The sequence below is a fragment of the Eleutherodactylus coqui genome, chromosome 3 (assembly GCF_035609145.1).
Source record: "Eleutherodactylus coqui strain aEleCoq1 chromosome 3, aEleCoq1.hap1, whole genome shotgun sequence".
Taxonomy (NCBI): Eukaryota; Metazoa; Chordata; class Amphibia; order Anura; family Eleutherodactylidae; genus Eleutherodactylus; species Eleutherodactylus coqui.
This window is the reverse complement of record NC_089839.1, coordinates 17,940,466-17,961,341: the sequence shown is the minus strand read 5'-3', so window position 1 is coordinate 17,961,341 and position 20,876 is coordinate 17,940,466. Positions and strand designations below refer to the sequence as shown.

Here is a 20,876-nt window from a genome sequence, read left to right as displayed (position 1 = left end):
AATACACCCGTGTGACGGAGCCCTTCCACTCAATTACGTATTTCTCAGAGGGGTCATACACACAAATAAGCCCCCTACACATGAGACGCGAGGGTGTACAGGTAGGAGCGTCACCTCCAGGTGTCACATAAAGCCTGCATTCCGCATCTGTTCATCCCGCTGAGGGATAGATTACTGTGATGTTTTTTTCTGTAGTTGGGGGGGATTTGTATATAGACAGATGGCGATCGATGATCTGATGGGATCACACACCACCGGCACAATTTCTTCCTGTACGGAGGATAATGCCACATTTTTCAGGAATGATTGTAATTCCCGTGAAAGACCAACCTCATAATCCCAGATGGGGGAGAGATTCACCAACTGCAGGAACGGCTTTCCGTATGGTAAGCAATGCCCAAATAGGTGGCCCTGCGACTCATTAGCATATCACAAGGGGTTTCTGGGAATGATTTGCACTGCAATTAGTACGCCTGACGACAATGATACAAAGAGGACCGGCATCAAGAGCAGACGAGAAAATCTATCCTGTACTCCTTCAGATATCTAGGAAAAGCTGCATCCGAGAAATTACCTCCACGCGGTTATACATAATTACCGCGGCGGGAGCAGGAAACGGACACTTGTTCTTCCAACGCTTCAAGGTGTTGGCAAGATAAAATCCAGTAGAGGACATATGGCAGGTGATACATATGATGGGGAGTCATTGATCGCTGGTGCGCAAAAGCTGCTACCACAAAATGACTTTAAGAAGAAGGATGCGAGCCGGAGGCGAATACAAGTGAAGAGTAGGAGGCATCAGCGAATGCAGCCGGACAATAATAGGCTGGGGCTACTACAGGCAGACAGTGAGAGGTAGGAGCTGCTGTAGCTGGATATGGAGGAGCAGGCACTAATACAGGCAAATAGTAAGGGCGTATTCACACAAATGCATGTGCGCTGTGTATTACGTGCCCAGTGAATAGAACCCATTTATTTCAGTGGGTTCAGTCACATGTGCGTTTTTGCAAGCGCACTTCAGTCCCACAAATAAAAAAACACAGCATGCTCTATTTCCGAGCGTATTGGGCAGGAAAATAGCACATATTAAACTTACTTGACCATTGATATTAACGGGAGCATGCTTGCGTGTTTATTTGCACACAGGTCATGTGCGCAAAAAATAAAGCAAAAGACGCACAGAGGTGCGCAAAAACGTAACGCCGATTGCGCAAATACGCAGCACAAATGTGCTCATAAATATGTGTGTGCCCGTGTGAAGCCAGCCCAACAGGCAGAAAGTAGTACGGGTGTACGCAGAGAGCCAAAAGCTACCACAGGAGGACAATAAGCTGGAACTACTACAGACGGACATTGAGAGGCAGAAGCTAATAATGGTGAAGAGCAGAAGGCAGAAGCTAGTACAGGCGGAAAATCACAAGCTGGGGCCACTACAGGCAGACAGTGAAAGGTAGAAGCTACTACAGCAGGATATGGAGGATTAGGAGCTAATACAATCAGACAGTAAGAGGTAGATAGTTCTGCGGGTGTACATTGTGAAGTAGGAGCTACTACAGGTGGAAACAGACATAAACGCTACTACAGGCGGACACTGAGAAGCAGGAGCTGATACAGGTAGAAACTACTGTAGATGTACAATGAGAGGCGCAAGCTACTACAGGTGGACATAGAAGCTACTGCAGGTGGACACTGAAAATCAGGAGCTGATACAGGCAGAACTAGAAGATACTACAGGTGTACAATGAGAGGTAGGAGCTACTACAGGTGGACATAGAAGCTACTACAGACACTGAGAAGCAGGAGCTAATACAACCGACAGTAAGAGGTAGAAAGTACTGCGGGTGTACATTGTGAGGTAGGAGCTACTACAGGCGGACATTGAGAAGCAGGAGCTGATACAGGCAGAAACTACTACAGGTGTACAATGAGAGGTGCAAGCTACTACAGACGGGCTTAGACACTACTACAGCTGGATATGGAGGATCGGGAGCCAATACAATCAGACAGTAAAAGGTAGATAGTACTGTGAGGTAGAAGCTACTACAGGTGAACACTGAGAAGCAGGAGCTGATACAGGCAGACAGAGCTAGAAGCTAATACAGGTGTACAATGAGAGATAGGAGCTACTACAGGCGGACACTGAGACATAGCTACTACAGGCGGACACTGAGACATAGCTACTACAGGCGAACACTGAGAAGCAGGAGCTGCTACAGGTAGAAACTACTGTAGGTGTACAATGAGAGGCGCAAGCTACTACAGGCGGACATAGAAGCTACAGGAGCTGATACAGGCAGACAGTAAAAGACAATCTACTGCAGGTGTATAATGTGAGGTAGGAGCTACTACAGGCAGACAGTAAGATGTAGAAGCTACTACAGTCAGACAACGACTTGTAGGAGACAATACAGGCGGACAGTAAGAGGCAGAAACTAGCAGGAGTTATTACAGACAGACTAAGTCCTTTATATCATAGGGAGTCAGACGGTGTTACACTTGTATAGTGAGAAGCAAAAGGTGTTACAGGAGTAGATGGTATCTGTGAAGGTGGTATATTGGGATTAGATATTACAGGCGGACACTTAGTACAAAAATTTATAGGAAGTGGGGACTGCTGAATGTAGAGCAGGTACAGGCAGACAGGTGGTAGACAACCCCGTAATCTACAGACACAGGGAGGGGTACTCCGTACCACATATGCCATGTAGTCCTTCCCTCTGGCCGGCTACAGTCATACGCAGACCATTACATAGGCTTTAGCTGTGTGTTTAAGGTTCTCCTTCGATGCTCAGAAATACTTAGCGAGGATGAAGCAGCGTCAGACATTCTGTGTAGTGATGACACTTTGTTCTAGTCAGACCAGAAGTGTTTCCACGTTGACTTGCCAGCGTGCGCCTGAACCGCACGACCTGACGGCATCCCTGGCCTTTATGGCAATAATCTCATTATCACTCACCCCTACCACCCTCAGTACCACGTATCCCCCCCACCCGGCGCGGCGGCGGCAGGCTGCCAGGGTCACCACTCCAGTATCTGCACTGCACATCCACTTTTACAATCTGTTTTGTGAAGATTTTTTATGTCTTTTGTTACGTATCTGATATTATGAGGTATATATATGTATATAGCTTTTACCACAATGTTGCCTTTTGGCTGCAATATTGATGATTGTAAATGACATCTGTGTAATAAAGTCGCAGACGGATCACGGACAATTTCATGTCGGCTTCGGGTGGCTTCAGTAACTCTCCTGTCTGTTGGTGTGAACCGTACGCCCTTCCTTCCAGGCTCGTCTTCTGCGCCGCCTCCAATGACCGAGGCTTGAAGAAACTCTGCAGACGTCACAACGCATCGTACCCCCCTGGGGTGAAACCATCAGGGCTGGAAAGTGTAGAATGAGTATATACACTGAATGGCCACTTTATTAACCCCTTAACAACATGGCCCTTCCCCCCCCCCCCCCCATTTTCGTTTTTTCCTCCCCCCTTTTAAAAAATCGTAACTCTTTCATTTCCCCATCGACGTCGCTGTCTGAGGGCTGGTTGGTTTTTGCGGGACGAGTTGTATTTTCTTAATGGTGCTATTTAATGTACTGAAAAACTTTTAAAAAATTCTAAGTGGAGCGAAATGGAAGAAAAAAAACTAACTTCCGCCATCTTTGGGTGCGTCTTGTTTCTACGCCGCACACACTGCAACAAGAATGACATGATAGGTTTAGTCTATGGGTTTGTACGAGTAACCCAATACCCAATTTGTAGGTTTTTTTTCTGTACTGCTTCTAACTTTGCCGTAACTTTCTTATTTTTGGGTCAACATAGTTGTGTGGGGGCTCATTTTTTTGCAGGGCGTCCTGTAGTTCCTATTGGTACCATTTTGGAGTACATATGACTTTTTGATCGCTTTTTATTACATTTTGCCTTGGAAACGTGGCAAAAAGCGCAATTCTGACAATCAACGATCTCATCGCGGGGCCCCATATGGGACCCTCAAACATTGGTCGGGACATTTAAATGCTGTTTTCGAAATTGACGGCAGCATTTAAAGGGTTAACAGCTAGGATGAGCGGTGTGGCTTATCAGAGCTGTTGCGTGAGGGTGTCGGCTGTTAGAATACCGCATTGTATGTAGTGGAATCGACCCACGATCCCCATCCATACATACCCTGAAGCTGCAGGACATAACTGTATGTCCTGTCTTGTTAAGGGGTTAAAGACCCCAATCTAGTAGCACGTTGAACCTCCGCTTGCCTTCAGAACCACAGCAACTCTTTGTGGCATAGATGCTACTAGGTGTTAAGATCATTTTGCAGGAATATCGGCCCCTGTGGACAGGAAGCTGCTTGTAGTTGCTGCAGATTAGATGGCGGTGCTGACATGTTCTGACCAGCTGACAGGAAGGGATCATCGATTCAGGCTGCTTGCACCAAATTCTGACCTCCCATCAGCACGGGGCAACAGGAATCTGGACCCATCTGACCAGGAGATGTTTTTCCGCTTCTCAGTGATACAAGTTTTGTGCTCTTTTGCCCGCTGGAGTCTCGTATTTCTATTTCTCTCAGATACAATGGAGCTGGAACTGGTCGTCTGCTGTTACAGGTCATGCGTGTTAAATAATAGTGAGTTGTGTGGACACGTTAGTTGGAGCACCAGTATTGCATTCGGCTACTCTTGATTGTGCAGCACCTGTTAGTCAGAACGATTCCTGACATCCTCCTCTGACCCCTTTTAGTGGCGAATTGTTTCCGTTCACAGGATCCCGTTTCGCGGGACGTTTTTCTTTGATCACGTCATTCTTGGTAGACTTTTCACACCATTACATGAGTGAAGCCCACAAGGCTGGCAGTGACATCCCGGCCCTGACTAGTCCCGCACCGATGACCCGGCCTCGTTGGAAGTCGCTCCGATCGCTGGATTTTCCCATCTAATGTGGATTCACACTGAAACTGATCCGCGGAAAACTTGTCACGTGATTTTACTCTGCAGTCCGCGGTCACGGCTCCAATGCCACACAGGAACGCGCTAATCATGAGAGGGCCGGCTGTCTAATAAAGTGACCGGTCAGTGTAGGAAGCACACTGCAGCAATGATTGGGAATGACGTAACACTGACGGATAATGGAGTGGATTATTCTTCCTCTATTACCGTCCTCGTCAGTCTTCCCGCTCTCTTCCCTGTGTTCCCGGTCTCTGCTCCCTGCTATGACTGGATCACGCCGTCAGTGAACAATGTAAGAATATAGTGTTTATTATAGTGATGGAGGAGACGGGGGGAGGAAGGGGGTCAGCATCCGAAATGATCTCCGGCTTACCGATCCAGCCCTCATGTGGACAACTGCTTCTGCTGGACCCGGGCGCTCTCCTGATTACCACGTAGAACCTGATTTATGTAGAACTCGCTCTCCTGCCCCACGTCTGTCAGACGGAGATCCAACTCCAGCATCGTCTTGTTCTCCGTCATTCCTTCCAGAAGCTGCTTTCCTCCATCCTGTGGGCAAGATATGCAAATAAGAAGACATGGCAGGTGGATGATCACATGACGGATAGGAGCACATGACTTGACAGGGCAAAGATCACATGACAGCACACAGGACTCAAGAGGGTGCAGATCACATGACAAGCAGGCAGCAAATCACATCATATATTAGGCATGACTTAAAGAAGGCAGATCACATGACTTGTGAGGTCACATGACACAAAATAAATGCATGACCAGGGAGGGGAGAGATCACATGGCAAATAAGAACACATGACCAAGAGGGAGGCAAATCAAATGACAAATAACATATGACCTGAGAAGATATAGATAATATGATGAGTAAGCACACCATACTGGGAAGGAGGCAGATCACATGACAAGGAAGGAGGCAGATCACATGACAAGGACGGAGGCAGATCACATGACAAGAAAGGAGGCAGATCACATGACAAGAAAGGAGGCAGATCACATGACAAGGAAGGAGGCAGATCACATGACTAGGAAGGAGGCAGATCACATGACTAGGAAGGAGGCAGATCACATGACAAGGACGGAGGCAGATCACATGACAAGAAAGGAGGCAGATCACATGACAAGGAAGGAGGCAGATCACATGACTAGGAAGGAGGCAGATCACATGACAAGAAAGTAGGCAGATCACATGACTAGGAAGGAGGCAGATCACATGACAAGAAAGGAGGCAGATCACATGACAAATAACAAATTACCAGGCAAGAGGTTGATCACATGACAAATATGACATGAAAGAACATAAATTACATGAAAAATAAGAACACATGGTCAGGTAGTAGACATGCCAAATTACAGTTATTCTAAGGTGCTCAGATTTTCCCTGGGTCAAGGTGGGACAGAGGGGTGTGGTCAGGGGGCGGGGCTTATCACAACGTAAGATTTTGCCTCCATCAATAAAAAAGTAATGGGCCACTTCAAAAAAGACAGGGAGCAAATACTGCGGCATTTCTGCATCCACAAAACTGTCAAAATCCACAGTATTGGTGGGGATTTTGACTGGAAATCAGCCGCATATCCGCAGCTGATTTCATACTATGTGGCGCTCTCTCCCCACCTCCTCCGAAGGCTTCCTGCTGTCAGCGCTCCCCGGCTTCCATTCGCAGCAGCATATAGTGGCCTCACTTGACCAGCGGTGCTGCACCTGAAGAGGCCGCTGGGGAGCGCTGATAGTGGGAAGCCTTCGGAGGAGGTGAGGGGGAGCGCCGCATAGTATGAAATCACCTGTGGATATGCGGCTGATTTCTAGTCAAAATCTGCACCATGCAAAAATGCTGCGGAATTTGCCACAGAAATTTCCACTGCAGACATTCCACAGCATTTCTGCCACAAGTAAACATACCCTAAGTTGGCTTGAGGTACGCTGCCAATGCACAGTGGTCTCAATATCGGCCCAGTAATACTGTCCCTTATATCGACCCCAGTAGTAATAGTGTTGCCCCCACAGTAAACTCAGTAGTAATAGTGATGCCCCACAGTGGCCCCACTAGTAATAGTGACCCCCACAGTGGCCCCAGTAGTAATAGAGCCTCCTTTGCAACTGATATACTTACCTTCTCCTGGTCTTCAGAGCGCTGCTGTTCTTCTGCTCGGCGCTGCTGTGGGCAGAGGTGTTGCATACAGACTTCTACTCCCTTCTCCTTTCCTCTAGCGGAACCAAGGAGGAGAGATCAGTGAAGGAGGATCCCGGGTGCCCACATTGCCATCAGTGTATGCATCCAGCAGCAGCGCTCCAGATTGATTACCAGCTGGGGAGCCCCGGCATCTGGGCTGGTAATCACCTTCATGAGGACCCCGTGTTCCAAAAGCAGGGCAGACGTTCCGAAAGCGGGACAAATGGCTATTCCGCTTGAGACCCTGGGGAAAGTGGGACACAGGGTCCCAAAGCAGGACTGTCCCGCCTAAATTGGGACGTCTGGTCACCGTAGTTATTCAGTGTTATATGGGGATTTATCCTATGAGGTGCGAGATACATCAGTAACATACCAGGCCAATTCGGTTGCAGGAGATGTTGACACTCCTTAAGGACGTATTTTGAGAGAGGACTTGTGCGAGGACAGTCGCAGTGGGTTCAGACAACTCGTTGCTCCCAATGTGGATCTTCTGCAGGCTGGTGTTCTGCTGCAGAGCATTGCACAGCGCCTGTCCTCCCTCATCCCCTATGTGGTTAAGGCGCAGATTCAGGATCTGGAGGGTGCTGTTTTTGGTGAGGGCATGAGCGATAGCCTGCGCCCCGTGTGGGCGGACGTTGTTGTTGCAGAGGTTCAGGACCTGCAGCTGGCTTTGGTTGAGCAGCTTCCCAACGGCGCGGGCGCCTCTGTCGGAGATCTGGTTGTGCGAGAGGTCCAGATGAACGAAGGACGGCCGGTCCAGGAGACTTCTGATCAGAACACGAACTTTGTCGTCATCAACCTTACTCCGGTGGAGCCTGAAGACCTACGGAGAGAGGACATGTCGGATCAACGCTCGCTAGTAACTTCTACGTGACCTGACGGTCTACCAGCGCTGCTTCTCTCACAGCTGAGGGTTTGTTACTAGTGTAGATAATCCTCAGTGATGTAAACCGCCTGAACCAATTGAAATGGCCTATTAGTCTTAATGAGTTTGACCTGTGTTCTTTTTCCTGTGCCATTACGCAGTGTTTCAGGCATGTCCTTGCATATTGTGCGCACCTTTGCGCACCTCCCATTGACTCCTACGAGGACCTTTGGTGCACAAATATGCAGAAAAATAAAGCGTTCGATTTTTTTTTTTTGCACGACCGAACTGTGAACTAACCCATTGAAATTGATGGATTCTATTCACTGTGTGCGCAAATTTGCCCCTGTGAAGCCGGACTCCGGCTGCATTCCCGCCTCTACCACGTGGCTACACTCATTGTTCACCTTTTCTATTCTGTTGCGTGAATAGAAAAGCTGAAAACAACATTAGGGCTTATTTAGACGACCGTATATCGGGTCGGTTTTCACGCCGAGCCGATATATGGTGTCCTTGTCTGCAGGGGGGGGGGGGGGATGGAAGAGCCAGGAGCAGGAACTGAGCTCCCACCCCCTCTCCACTATTTGCAATGGGAGGGTGGGACAGGGCGGAGCTAAGCGCCAGGACTTAGCTCCTCCCCCGTCTTGCCCCCTCCTATTGCAAATAGTGGCGAGGGGCGGAGAGGGGGCGGGAGCTCAGTTCCTGCTCCTAACTCCCCCCCCCCCTCCTGCAGACAAGGGATTATTCTGATTTCTCCCCCTTAAATCCTTAAGGACCAAGCGCAGTAAATATATGGCACTTAGTCGTGGGCTTAAGGCCTCCTTCACACGGGTGACATGGCATTGCCACGACAAAAGCGCAGCGATATCGCATCACTGGTCCATGCGATATCGCTGCGTCTTTTCTGGCGGCGATATCGCGATTTTGTAGTGCTACAAACTTGCATGTGGTGCTACAAAGTCGCGCAAATTTGTAGCATCACATGCAAGGATTTTTGGGGGAGGGGGGCTTAAAATATAATCCCTACCCTGAAATTAAGCTGTAGCTAAAGAAAAAAATAAGTATACATCACCTCTCCTGCGCTGTCCAGGGTCCCGGTACTGTCTCTCTGCATCATCTTCTGGCCGGGGATTGAAAAATCCCCGCCTCCTGGAAGTGCTGGCTGTGATTGGCTGACGCTTAGCCAATCACAGCCAGCATGCGATGTCAAAGTTGCATCGCACTGCACGAAAATCACGTTTTCGTGCGATGTGATGCAACAGAGAGGAAGGCTCTATAGAGAAACATGGGCTACAAAACCTTGCGAGTCACAGTCATATCGCCGGACCTGCAACGTTTTGTGTCGGGTTGTAGCATGCTACAAAACATGTGTGAAGTAACCCATAGAAAAGTATGGGCTTCACATACCTGCGATTTGTAGCAACGCGACAAAATCGTGTGACTTTGTCGCCCGTGTGAAGGAGGCCCTAATCCCGGTCAATAGTAGAAGTATGGGCTGCGATTAAAGCCTCTACTCTTGCAATCAAGCAGGAGCAGGTCGTTAGAGAAGGGAGACGCTGTTTTTAATTGCTTCTGCCTTCTCCTTTCCAGGCTACATAGCGCTCAATGAGTTCTAGGTACTAAAGAGTGAAAGCGGAAGTGTTTGTGCTGCTATGCCACCTGGTTGATCACCATGATCAGCATGACCGCCAGGAGCCCCCTGTTTCAGCAGAGCTGCAGGGTCCTAGCAAACCTAGATCAGCTCTGCCAGTGACTATTGTCCCTACAGAGGGATACTTTTCGCTGTAACTGGGGCTTCTATGGAAGTGTGAAATAATTTTTTTTTTAAAGGCAATGTGAATGACCCCCACAGGTCTTATATGATGTCATTGGGGACACAGTCGTTAAATAAAATACTTACAAAAATAGGTTAAAAAAAATTTACAGAAAAAAATAAAAATATATACATAGAAATGAAAATGACCCTCTGATGCCGCCAACTAAAACCATCGCTGTATGCGCCCTCTAATCCTAAACTATCGGATTATATATCAAAACGTCCAAAACAACATGAGGATCCCGTTCCTGTACTTTATTTTAGCGTAACTATACTTAATTTAATTTAAAAAATAAACCCCCTAATAAAACAAAAAAAAAGGAAAAAAAAGTCAGTGAAAAAAAATACAAAAAAATGGCCCAATATGTCACAGGAAAAAAAAACACAACAAAAATAAATTTGGTAGCTGGGAAAAAAAAGGGCCATAAAACCACCACATGGGTAAAATCCCTAAAAAGTGTCTGGCCATTTAGGACCAAAATAGTCTGGTCCTTGAGGGGTTAAATGAGGAAAATTGTTTTTTTGCTTGCCTTTCTCTGGATCAAGATTGGGGGGGGGGGGGGGGGTAATAGACTGAACTGGACGGACATAAACATACTGTTACCGGCACTGATACATTGTAACAAACTATCAGGCAGGACAGAGAGAGCCACGCTGCTGTTGTATTTCGCTTGCAGAGATTGGTCTGCACTGATACATTGTAACAAACCTTAAAGTTATGTTTGGATGGTAGAATCAGTGGCAGATTTTTTTGTACATGTTCTACCTCAAAATACGTGGCAAAACCACGGATTTCTGCCACCGATTTGCGCTTCAGACTACGGCAGATTTCGCCCTTTTCATGTGGAGCTCCTGTTGTGGACTCTGTGTGAAGTGATTTTTGCTTTTCCTTCTCCCTCCCCCTAGAGGGCGCTCCTAACATTAGGGCCTTATTGACACGACCGTATGAGTTTGTAAGTTGGTCGTGTGAATGAGGCCTAAGAGTAATGGTTTTTGTGGCCAAGGCGCGGGCTGTTCCCCGATCGGATACCTTCAGGCTCTTGAGTGTCTTGAGAGCCTTGGCGAGCAGCATACAATCCTGATCGGTGAACCTGAACAGGTTCCACTCAAAGTTCATGCCGCAACCTCTGACCCCGTAGACAAGGTGCAGCTCCTCCAGATCACACAGGGAATCGGCAATAAGGCTCAGATCGAAGTGGTCCAAGGATGGCAAGTCCCCAGCGGCATCGCTGCCGGAATCAGAGACGTCATCAGCCTCGTCCTCCTTCCTCATCTCCACCTTGACTGGTGGAAACAGCTGCTGGATCTCCAGTCTTCTGATGTAGTTCTTGCTGAGTTCCGCGGTGTCCCTTATGGATCCCGGGTCCGTCAGGTCCGGGATGAAGTTCTCAATGAGGTTCTGCAGGTGCCTCTCGAAGAACAACCTCTTCCAGCTGAAGCCGTAGTGAGAGATGTCACAGGTTGGCCACCGCTTGGTGCAGCAGCGCCTCCAGTAATCCTCATGGCTGATCAGGGTGGCAGTCACTGGCAGCGGCAACGAGGTGGGCAGTCTGTCCAGGACCGTGGATCGGTGCTCGGGAGGCAGCTCTTCCAGAATGGGATTATCTGCAGTCATAAGAGTCAATGTTAGAAAAAGGAAAATTTATGTTTTCGACAAATTGTATTTTTGGACAAATTATCCTGTGGCTATTAGTGGCTATGAGTAACATTCCTAATCTACAGTGAGGACTGACACAGGCGATGTGCAAGAGAATAGATTTACATGTCATTTCCAGATCTGTGAAAGGCTGGGTGATCAACCCCATTGGCACCAGCCTCCCTCCTCTTGGATGCTTCCACCTGCAATGACCATGTTCCTCCTCTAGGTGACATCCTGGCTAAGCATCTAACTGGGCTATAGTCATAGGAATGGAGGACAAAACTCGTGGCATCTGAATGAAACTTGGCCTGAGTTGGGAGATGCCTAACCCTTTCCAATCCGCTGTCTGACATCTGAAGACATTATGATTTAAGGCTGTACAGCTCCGATGTTGGAAGACGCCCGTTGGGGTGTGTCATCCAATGTGTCATCTCATGCAGTACTGGCTTTAGCCAGCAGATAGCGCCGTTGTATAACGGCAGAAAGAGTAAGCCCCCTAGGAAAACCAGGATACAAATTGGATTGGAAAGGGTTAATTCTGCATAGATGGAAGGTGGGCCCAAGTAACCAGTCCAACACTGACCGCATGTATATGTACCGTATGTATGTGCATTGAATGGCCAATTTATCACATACTGCCATCTAGTGGTGTCCTGGATCTTCTGCGGCCTTCAGCAATTTGTCGTGCCGTAGACTCCACTAGGTGTGGACATTGTCCTGCAGGAATATCGGCCCCTGCGGACAGGAAGCTCCGTGTAGTTGCTGCAGATTAGATAAAGGTGCTGACATGTTCTGCTGCTTGCGCCAAATTTTGACCTCCCACCGGCTAGTCCCGCACCGATGACCGGCCTCGTTGGGAGTCGCTCCAATCGCTGGATCTAATGTGGATTCACACTAAAACTGATCCACGGAAAACTTGTCATGTAATGTTCTGCTCTGTAACCCTATCACTGCCAGAGCCGGCCGAACCCCGTAACCCTATCACTGCCAGAGCCGGCCGAACCCCGTAACCCTATCACTGCCGGAGCCAGCCGAACCCCGTAACCCTATCACTGCCGGAGCCGGCCTGAACCCCGTAACCCTATCACTGCCGGAGCCGGCCGAACCCCGTAACCCTATCACTGCCAGAGCCGGCCGAACCCCGTAACCCTATCACTGCCAGAGCCGGCCGAACCCCGTAACCCTATCACTGCCGGAGCCAGCCGAACCCCGTAACCCTATCACTGCCGGAGCCGGCCTGAACCCCGTAACCCTATCACTGCCGGAGCCAGCCGAACCCCGTAACCCTATCACTGCCGGAGCCGGCCTGAACCCCGTAACCCTATCACTGCCGGAGCCGGCCGAACCCCGTAACCCTATCACTGCCAGAGCCGGCCGAACCCCGTAACCCTATCACTGCCAGAGCCGGCCGAACCCCGTAACCCTATCACTGCCGGAGCCAGCCGAACCCCGTAACCCTATCACTGCCGGAGCCGGCCTGAACCCCGTAACCCTATCACTGCCGGAGCCGGCCGAACCCCGTAACCCTATCACTGCCAGAGCCGGCCTGAACCCCGTAACCCTATCACTGCCGGAGCCGGCCGAACCCCGTAACCCTATCACTGCCGGAGCCGGCCGAACCCCGTAACCCTATCACTGCCGGAGCCGGCCGAACCCCGAGTAACCCTATCACTGCCAGAGCCGGCCTGAACCCCGTAACCCTATCACTGCCGGAGCCGGCCGAACCCCGTAACCCTATCACTGCCGGAGCCGGCCGAACCCCGTAACCCTATCACTGCCGGAGCCGGCCGAACCCCGTAACCCTATCACTGCCGGAGCCGGCCGAACCCCGTAACCCTATCACTGCCGGAGCCGGCCGAACCCCGTAACCCTATCACTGCCGGAGCCGGCCGAACCCCGTAACCCTATCACTGCCGGAGCCGGCCGAACCCCGAGTAACCCTATCACTGCCAGAGCCGGCCTGAACCCCGTAACCCTATCACTGCCAGAGCCGGCCGAACCCCGTAACCCTATCACTGCCGGAGCCGGCCGAACCCCGTAACCCTATCACTGCCGGAGCCGGCCGAACCCCGAGTAACCCTATCACTGCCAGAGCCGGCCTGAACCCCGTAACCCTATCACTGCCGGAGCCGGCCGAACCCCGTAACCCTATCACTGCCGGAGCCGGCCGAACCCCGTAACCCTATCACTGCCGGAGCCGGCCGAACCCCGTAACCCTATCACTGCCGGAGCCGGCCTGAACCCCGTAACCCTATCACTGCCGGAGCCGGCCGAACCCCGTAACCCTATCACTGCCGGAGCTGGCCGAACCTCGAGTAACCCTATCACTGCCAGAGCCGGCCTGAACCCCGTAACCCTATCACTGCCGGAGCCGGCCGAACACCATAACCCTATCACTGCCGGAGCCGGCCGAACCCCGTAACCCTATCACTGCCGGAGCCGGCCGAACCCCGAGTAACCCTATCACTGCCAGAGCCGGCCTGAACCCCGTAACCCTATCACTGCCGGAGCCGGCCGAACCCCGTAACCCTATCACTGCCGAAGCCGGCCGAACCCCGAGTAACCCTATCACTGCCGGAGCCGGCCGAACCCCGAGTAACCCTATCACTGCCGGAGCCGGCCGAACTCCGAGTAACCCTATCACTGCCGGAGCCGGCCGAACCCCGTAACCCTATCACTGCCGGAGCCGGCCGAACCCCGTAACCCTATCACTGAAGGAGCCGGCCGAACCCCGAGTAACCCTATCACTGCCGGAGCCGGCCGAACCCCGTAACCCTATCACTGCCGGAGCCGGCCGAACCCCGTAACCCTATCACTGCCGGAGCCGGCCGAACCCCGTAACCCTATCACTGCCGGAGCCGGCCGAACCCCGTAACCCTATCACTGCCGGAGCCGGCCGAACCCCGTAACCCTATCACTGCCGGAGCCGGCCGAACCCCCGTAACCCTATCACTGCCGGAGCCGGCCGAACCCCGTAACCCTATCACTGCCGGAGCCGGCCGAACCCCGTAACCCTATCACTGCCGGAGCCGGCCGAACCCCGTAACCCTATCACTGCCGGAGCCGGCCGAACCCCGTAACCCTATCACTGCCGGAGCCGGCCGAACCCCGTAACCCTATCACTGCCGGAGCCGGCCGAACCCCGTAACCCTATCACTGCTGGAGCCGTCTGAACCCCGAGTAACCCTATCACTGCCAGAGCCGGCCGAACCCCGAGTAACCCTATCACTGCCGGAGCCGCCCGAACCCCGAGTAACCCTATCACTGCCAGAGCCGGCCGAACCCCGTAATCCTATCACTGCTGGAGCCGGCCGAACCCCGTAACCCTATCACTGCTGGAGCCGGCCGAACCCCGAGTAACCCTATCACTGCCAGAGCCGGCCGAACCCCGAGTAACCCTATCACTGCCGGAGCCGCCCGAACCCCGAGTAACCCTATCACTGCTGGAGCCGGCCGAACCCCGTAATCCTATCACTGCTGGAGCCGGCCGAACCCCGTAATCCTATCACTGCTGGAGCCGGCCGAACCCCGTAACCCTATCACTGCCAGAGCCGGCCGAACCCCGAGTAACCCTATCACTGCCGGAGCCGACTGGACTCCGAGTAACCCTATCACTGCCGGAGCCGGCCGAACCCCGAGTAACCCTATCACTGCCGGAGCCGGCCGAACCCCGTAACCCTATCACTGCCGGAGCCGACTGGACTCCGAGTAACCCTATAACTGCCGGGTGACCTACAGACGGCAGCGACACCACAACACGCGTGACCCACAGACGGCAGCGACACCACAACACATGTGATCTACAGACGGCAGCGACACCACAACACGCGTGACCTACAGACGGTAACTTACGCTCAAAGTTGTGGACAATGTGCTGGAGACAGAGGTCGGTAAGTGGGGCAATGATGGCCAAGGACCAGCTGTAATCCTCGGTGATAATCCGCCGCATCTTCCTCGGGTCGCTGGCGGCATTCCTCTGCTGAGGGGGTAATGGCGCAGGGATGGAGATGTTCCCAAGCACTTGTGAGTCTGGCATCCTGAGGACTGGAGACGATGGGGTTAATGACACATCCCTAGTAAACACTGTGGGGCTATTTCAGGGATTCCTCTGTACAAGTGCTGCATGTAAGCTGACGGGTTCCACCTTGTTTACGGTCTCCCTGACAGCCGGTTACCATGGATACAAGGCAGCCGCGCTGGTGTCACGCGCGCCCCGCCCTCCTCTTCCCGCCTTTACCTGCCGCGCGGTCACGTGATGAGGCGATGGCCGCAGCGGCTGCAGTGTGTGAGAAGCCGGCGGCCCGTCTCCATGGGGGGCGGGGGCTCCTGTCCGGGGGTCCCACGTAGAGTTGTACGTTCTATATGGACGACAACATACAGGTTTGTGGGACCTGTCTGGATGGTCCTGTGTAGCTGTGGGGGGTCAAGATGGTCCCATATACGGTCATAGGTTCTGTCTGGATAGTCCCATATAGGGCTGTGATTTGTCTGGATGGTATGATAGAAGGTTTTGGAGGTGAGTCTGGATGGTCCCGTATAGGGTCGTGGGAGTCGACTCTGGATGGTCCCGTATAGGGTCGTGGGAGTCGACTCTGGATGGTCCCGTATAGGGTCGTGGGGGCGACTCTGGATGGTCCCGTATAGGGTCGTGGGGGCGACTCTGGATGGTCCCGTATAGGGTCGTGGGAGTCGACTCTGGATGGTCCCGTATAGGGTCGTGGGGGCGACTCTGGATGGTCCCGTATAGGGTCGTGGGGGCGACTCTGGATGGTCCCGTATAGGGTCGTGGGGGCGACTCTGGATGGTCCCGTATAGGGTCGTGGGAGTCGACTCTGGATGGTCCCGTATAGGGTCGTGGGAGTCGACTCTGGATGGTCCCGTATAGGGTCGTGGGAGTCGACTCTGGATGGTCCCGTATAGGGTCGTGGGGGCGACTCTGGATGGTCCCGTATAGGGTCGTGGGGGCGACTCTGGATGGTCCCGTATAGGGTCGTGGGGGCGACTCTGGATGGTCCCGTATAGGGTCGTGGGGGCGACTCTGGATGGTCCCGTATAGGGTCGTGGGGGCGACTCTGGATGGTCCCGTATAGGGTCGTGGGGGCGACTCTGGATGGTCCCGTATAGGGTCGTGGGGGCGACTCTGGGTGGTCCCGTATAGGGTCGTGGGGGCGACTCTGGGTGGTCCCGTGTAGGGTCGTGGGGGCGACTCTGGATGGTCCCGTGTAGGGTCGTGGGGACGACTCTGGATGGTCCCGTATAGGGTCGTGGGGGCGACTCTGGATGGTCCCGTATAGGGTCGTGGGGGCGACTCTGGATGGTCCCGTATAGGGTCGTGGGGGCGACTCTGGATGGTCCCGTATAGGGTCGTGGGGGCGACTCTGGATGGTCCCGTATAGGGTCGTGGGGGCGACTCTGGATGGTCCCGTATAGGGTCGTGGGGGCGACTCTGGATGGTCCCGTATAGGGTCGTGGGGGCGACTCTGGATGGTCCCGTATAGGGTCGTGGGGGCGACTCTGGATGGTCCCGTATAGGGTCGTGGGGGCGACTCTGGATGGTCCCGTATAGGGTCGTGGGGGCGACTCTGGATGGTCCCGTATAGGGTCGTGGGGGCGACTCTGGATGGTCCCGTGTAGGGTCGTGGGGGCGACTCTGGATGGTCCCGTGTAGGGTCGTGGGGGCGACTCTGGATGGTCCCGTGTAGGGTCGTGGGGGCGACTCTGGATGGTCCCGTGTAGGGTCGTGGGGGCGACTCTGGATGGTCCCGTGTAGGGTCGTGGGGGCGACTCTGGATGGTCCCGTGTAGGGTCGTGGGGGCGACTCTGGATGGTCCCGTGTAGGGTCGTGGGGGCGACTCTGGATGGTCCCGTGTAGGGTCGTGGGGGCGACTCTGGATGGTCCCGTGTAGGGCTGTGTGTTGTCTGCATGGTCCCGTGTAGGGCTGTGTGTTGTCTGGATGGTCCCGTGTAGGGCTGTGTGTTGTCTGGATGGTCCCGTGTAGGGCTGTGTGTTGTCTGGATGGTCCCGTGTAGGGCTGTGTGTTGTCTGGATGGTCCCGTGTAGGGCTGTGTGTTGTCTGCATGGTCCCGTGTAGGGCTGTGTGTTGTCTGCATGGTCCCGTGTAGGGCTGTGTGTTGTCTGCATGGTCCCGTGTAGGGCTGTGTGTTGTCTGCATGGTCCCGTGTAGGGCTGTGTGTTGTCTGCATGGTCCCGTGTAGGGCTGTGTGTTGTCTGCATGGTCCCGTGTAGGGCTGTGTGTTGTCTGCATGGTCCCGTGTAGGGCTGTGTGTTGTCTGCATGGTCCCGTGTAGGGCTGTGTGTTGTCTGCATGGTCCCGTGTAGGGCTGTGTGTTGTCTGCATGGTCCCGTGTAGGGCTGTGTGTTGTCTGCATGGTCCCGTGTAGGGCTGTGTGTTGTCTGCATGGTCCCGTGTAGGGCTGTGTGTTGTCTGCATGGTCCCGTGTAGGGCTGTGTGTTGTCTGCATGGTCCCGTGTAGGGCTGTGTGTTGTCTGCATGGTCCCGTGTAGGGCTGTGTGTTGTCTGCATGGTCCCGTGTAGGGCTGTGTGTTGTCTGCATGGTTCCGATATAGAGTTTTGGGAGTGACTCGAGGGGATCCCATATAGGGCTGTAGATTGTGTCTGGATGGAGCTAGATAAGGTTCTTAGAGTGAAATATAGTAAATCTCATGGGCCATGTGAAGCTCCTCCCCATTTTACTAAGCCCATCCCACTTTTATAAAAGTGCTGAGCAGGGTGCAAAAAGCGGAAAACCTTTGTTCAAGTACAACTTTGGGGTTATGTCGGGCGCCTTTGGCGCTGTATGATGGATCCGGCGTGCTTTTAGCTTTTTATTCCTCTGATGGACATGTAAGCAGCGCCCCCACTGGCTGCACACTTGGCTTGGAGCCGCGGTGGTAGGAGGTCCGGACGTGTGGACGCTGTGCGCCATTTTCTGCTCTCGCAGTGCTGAAGGTCAGCCGCAGCTCAGGGCCGGTTATGTGAGCTGTGATATTACTTGGCGCTTATAGAAGCCATTAACAGCTGCTAATTATACAATTAAGGCCCGTTTCAGGCTGATGTATTGTGATACGGATCCTTAACCCCTTGGTGACTGGCCTGGTTTATGCCTTAAGGACCAGGCGATTTTCATTGATGCATTGCCAGAGCCGTAGGAAGGCTTCTTTTTCGGGTACGAGTTGTACTTTTTAATGGTCGCCCCCAGGGGTGTGTATAATGTGTTGCGGAACTTTTAGTAAAACTTTTTTAAGAGAAATGGGAAAAAAAAAAGTTGAAAAATTCTGCTGCTGTTTTGGGGTTTTGTTTTTACAGCGTTCACCATTTGGTAAAAATAAGATGATGATTTTGTTATCTGGATCGGCACGATCCCTGCGATAACGGGTTTATATAATTAAAAACAAAATATATATATATCTAATTATGCTATTTATGTACTACCCGTGTTTCCCCGAAAACAAGACAGTGTCTTATATTAATTTTTGTTCAAAAAGGTTTAACTTTTTTTACATGTATAGCTGCCTGGACACTATTTAAATTGGCTTTTTAAATTACCTGTTAGCAGGGCTTAATTTCGGAGTAGGGCTTATATTTCAAGCATCCTCGAAAAGCCTGAAAAATCATTTTGCATCCTCAAAAATTCTGGAAAATCATGCTTATTTTTAGGGTAGGTCTTATTTTCAGGGAAACGGTATCATAAAGAAAAACCATTGAACCTGCATCACCGCATTCTAAGGTACGTAACGTTTTTTTTTTCTGTGAGGTCTTGTTTTCTGCAGGAAGATGCATATTTTTTGCTGGTCCAATCTCAGGGCATTTATCACTTGAATGGCTTTTTATGAAGATTTTTTTAGGACGCAAACAAAAGAAGAATAGCGGTTCTGGTGTTACATTTCAAAACTTTCATGCCGTTCACCGGGTGAGATAAAGAACAACATATTTTTATAGTCTGGCTCGTTATGAATGCGGTAATACTTTTTACTTGTTGCTTTTTAGAAATTTCTTTGGTATTTTATGGGAAAAAATGTGTTTTGTTTTTTTTTGAGCTTTAAGAAACTTTTTTTTTTTACACTCATTTTTAGTTCCTCAATGAGACTTGAAGATGCAACTGTTTGATTGTTATATAGTACACTGCATTACTAATGTACTGCATTCTACTACCCAAGTCTGGCCCATGGAAGCCTCACCATAGTTGTTTTACAGGACTTAATGGATTTGCCGGACATTTTCAGGATTCTTGTGGGGTCCATGCCTTCCTGGGTCAGAGCCGTTTGGTGGCACGAGACGGACCTGCGCAGTATTGGGTGGCTCAAGTGCTAAGGCTGGTCAGCATATACCCGAAGGGCGGATTTAGCTGGGCAACAACCACGGGCTCTACACCCCCGCCAGCACTTTGCTGGCCCGCTGCACTGGAACGGGGCTTTTATCTAATTCCTATGCTCTTATTTGTGGAAACTGAATGGGGGTGCAGCGAAAGTAACCATATCGGAGCGGCAGGGGTCACAACGCGTCCCCCGTCTATAAGTACTCAGAACATGCTGTAACATTAAACGTGAGCAGAGGCGGACCGACTAAACTGAACCCCGAGCTCTAAGCTGGTGTGTTATCTGTAGAATTCCCAAGTGGATTTGGGAGACATCAAGCTGAACCTTCTACTTCAGGCAAAAGTGACCGGAATGAAGACCTTATCGTATTCTGAAGATATTACGACAGGCTTATTGGAGAAACAAAAAGTATGGCAGAAGCAGAGGATGAACAACAAGATGAAGATGATTACAAATGGTCACAGGAATCGTAAGACGTTTAGAAAGCTAAAGACTTCATATGTACAGGGTGGGCCACAGAAAAGTAGCCCCCCCCCCCCCCCGCCCCTGACAGTGCTACGACAGGAAGAATGAGCAAGTGATTGGGTTTTCCAAAGTTTTGATTTGCTCGCATATTACAACAGATGTTGGAAGGGGTTCCTGTTTGACTCTATGCACCTGTGGACATGTCGCAACATGTTGGCTGATACTGCCTGCAGCTCTTCAACGGTGATGTTTTCCTTGAGTTCATCCAGGATATGTAGAATGTAGGTTTATACGTTCTGCTTTAAATTTCCCGACAAATGAAAATTGCACGTGGACAAGTCCGGGGGAACGTGGTGGCCGCATCCACTTGCTCACAGTTCGCTATTCCATAAGCAGTTCATGAACCAGAGTCGTGGCATGTTGCCTGTTAGAAAGAGCAGTGCGTTTTTTCTTCTGCTGTTAGTAAAACTGCTCGAATGTGTCCAGATAAACAGCGGCATTCGCAGTTGATTTGGAGAAGATTGGGCGCACTATTCAGGTTCCTGACGCTGTGAACCAAACACTAATTTTCTGGTTTTGCTTTGGTGTCTTGTGAGTCCGGTGGAGTTTTCAGTAGACCGATACCTCGTAGTCTGTG

At 51.5% G+C, this 20,876-nt stretch overlaps 1 protein-coding gene across 3 annotated transcripts; it reads right to left on the bottom strand.

The window, feature by feature from the left end:
- Positions 1-2,499: 2,499 nt before the first annotated feature.
- TCTE1 (t-complex-associated-testis-expressed 1) lies at positions 2,500-15,591 on the bottom strand. Of its 3 annotated transcripts, none has more exons than XM_066595212.1 (5): positions 15,289-15,591; positions 10,828-11,402; positions 7,490-7,939; positions 5,307-5,482; positions 2,500-3,381 (listed from the first exon to the last, which is right to left on the bottom strand). In XM_066595212.1, exons 1-4 carry the CDS (start codon positions 15,470-15,472, stop codon positions 5,318-5,320), a joined length of 1,374 nt encoding a protein of 457 aa, XP_066451309.1. In that variant the 5' UTR covers positions 15,473-15,591; the 3' UTR covers positions 2,500-3,381; positions 5,307-5,317. The 3 variants fall into 3 exon arrangements, with proteins under 3 accessions (XP_066451309.1, XP_066451311.1, XP_066451308.1); XM_066595214.1 differs by lacking the exon at positions 2,500-3,381 and adding an exon at positions 3,478-3,689; XM_066595211.1 differs by lacking the exon at positions 2,500-3,381 and having other exon boundaries at positions 3,886-5,482.
- Between the last annotated feature and the right edge of the window lie 5,285 nt (positions 15,592-20,876).

What these genes read in the sequence shown, in the direction of transcription:
- TCTE1 (XM_066595212.1), bottom strand. Translation starts at nt 15,472, where the DNA reads ATGCCAGACTCACAAGTGCTTGGGAACATCTCCATCCCTGCGCCATTA. An exon ending in AGACACTCAAGAGCCTGAAG is followed by an intron (nt 7,940 to 10,827) that starts GTATCCGATCGG and finishes CTCTCTCCGTAG; the next exon opens with GTCTTCAGGCTCCACCGGAG. An exon ending in CCTGCAACCGAATTGGCCTG is followed by an intron (nt 5,483 to 7,489) that starts GTATGTTACTGA and finishes TCTTGCCCACAG; the next exon opens with GATGGAGGAAAGCAGCTTCT.